Source organism: Olea europaea, chromosome 12, assembly GCF_002742605.1.
Source record: "Olea europaea var. sylvestris chromosome 12, O_europaea_v1, whole genome shotgun sequence".
NCBI classification, from domain to species: domain Eukaryota; kingdom Viridiplantae; phylum Streptophyta; class Magnoliopsida; order Lamiales; family Oleaceae; genus Olea; species Olea europaea.
In genome coordinates, this window is record NC_036248.1 from 7,382,676 (window position 1) to 7,384,374 (window position 1,699).

At 31.1% G+C, this 1,699-nt stretch overlaps 1 protein-coding gene across 4 annotated transcripts in view; it reads right to left on the reverse strand.

Moving 5' to 3' along the window:
• Window positions 1–1,371, reverse strand: part of LOC111405432 (NADH dehydrogenase [ubiquinone] 1 alpha subcomplex subunit 8-B-like) — a 3,571-nt gene extending 2,200 nt beyond the window's left edge. Inside the window, exons 1-2 of one of the 4 annotated variants that reach the window (XM_023034307.1) lie at window positions 1,267–1,371; window positions 274–474 (exon numbers count right to left, since the gene is read on the reverse strand). In XM_023034307.1, coding sequence (XP_022890075.1) covers window positions 274–461 — 188 coding nt within the window. In that variant the 5' untranslated portion in view covers window positions 462–474; window positions 1,267–1,371. Of the gene's footprint in view, window positions 1–273; window positions 1,179–1,266 lie in introns of those variants that run through there. The other 3 variants (XM_023034306.1, XM_023034305.1, XM_023034304.1) reach the window with 3 other exon arrangements.
• Window positions 1,372–1,699: the final 328 nt, after the last annotated feature.

Consider the following 1,699-nt stretch of genomic DNA (forward strand, 5'->3'; position numbering starts at 1 on the left):
TATATATATATATATATATATATATATAATCATTTAGCTTTTACTCGCTGTCAAAGACCAAAAGAAGTAATCATATTTTCAGATTATTGTCAAAACTTCAATTGCATATTAAGACACTTCATTACTAATAAGAAAAGCCATAATTATCATTAGCTACCGTAGTGGTTCGGACAGAACCAGATCACATTGATTATGAACTAGACAGATGAACAATATTAAACAATTATAACACTCCCCAGCCTGTTATGCTTATGCATGCGAAAATTAACTTACAGGCTAAGCACACAGCGAGTAACTTGTTGGCCTTTGTCAAGACACTTCTCGGGGTTTCCATCAGCCTTCTTGCATTTGAGGAAGGCCAAATTCTCATTACGACAATTAGTTGATATGTGTTTCCACGATGCCATCAGGACAGGTGAATTGGGAACTGGATCTCCTACTGCATCCACAGTGCTTGCCATTCTTCAGAGGCCTCTTCTTGGGAAAAAAATCAAATCAAATTTGTAAAAGTGTCATCTCTCCACACCTTCCATTTTATTACACAGATAGAGGAAATTTGGCAAAGAAGTCAAGGCGATTGTCAAGAAACTGCAGCTGAAAACATAACCTCAAATTGCTAATTACAACGTGAAATTCACTTGGGTAGACAATGTAATCCAAGTGATATAAAAATTTCGTACCTTGGCACCATTAGACTAGTTATAATTAGCATACAATAATTCCATCCATTTAGTACAGTTTCTGACAGTACTATCCACAGTAGAAGCTTAACTTGTATACCAACAATATTACGTTTATACTCTCAACATAAGACAGCATAAAACATAGACATTAATTCTCTAAAATTAGCAATATTTCCAGATCCTTAAAAATTCCACTCAAACGATCAACTACACAATCAAAATGCATAATAATGTCAACAGACAATTACCCAGTCCTCGTCCAAACGCATCAAAAACGTCATTTCGCTCTGGCGAAATCATAAATCCAATTGAAGTTTCAAATTACACGAATCAATAAACCAAAAAACACTAAATCGACAGAATTGAAAGAATAAAATATAAAATCGTTGATAAATGTCAATGACTATCAATTTAAGAAAAAAGCGACGAGGAAACCTTCAATAAAAAATAAAACATAATCCTTATCTTTCCCTGGGATTTTTATGGTATATAAAGAGAAAAAGGGAGAAATTTTAATCAGTTGAATTATTTTCTACACTACGTAGCAATCAAAAATAAAAATAAATATGGTTGAAATAATTACCTTATGCTTGCGAGCAGAGTATTCAGTCTCAAACGTTAAAAGTGAAAAATGGGGAACAATTGGAGGAAAAGACCCGAGATTTCTATTTTCGTAAATAGATTTGCACACAAAAGTACCCTTAAAATTAATGATTTTTTGAAAAATCATATATAAAATATTTTGAATGTAAAAAAATATTGTTTAAGAGCCTGTTTGATGCTGATTATGAAAATTAATTTTTTACCCATTAATTTGAAAAGTAGATCTCACCTATAAGTGAAAATGTCAAAAATGACGGTAAACCATATGTAAGTAAAGATTAAAAAATTAATTTTTAGACTTGAAAAATTAAAATCAAATGGGGGCTAAATCAAGTGTCACATTTTATTTTAATAAAAAAAGTGAAACAGTGTCACTTTTTATCGCTTTTTTTGTCACATTTTTATAATAAAAA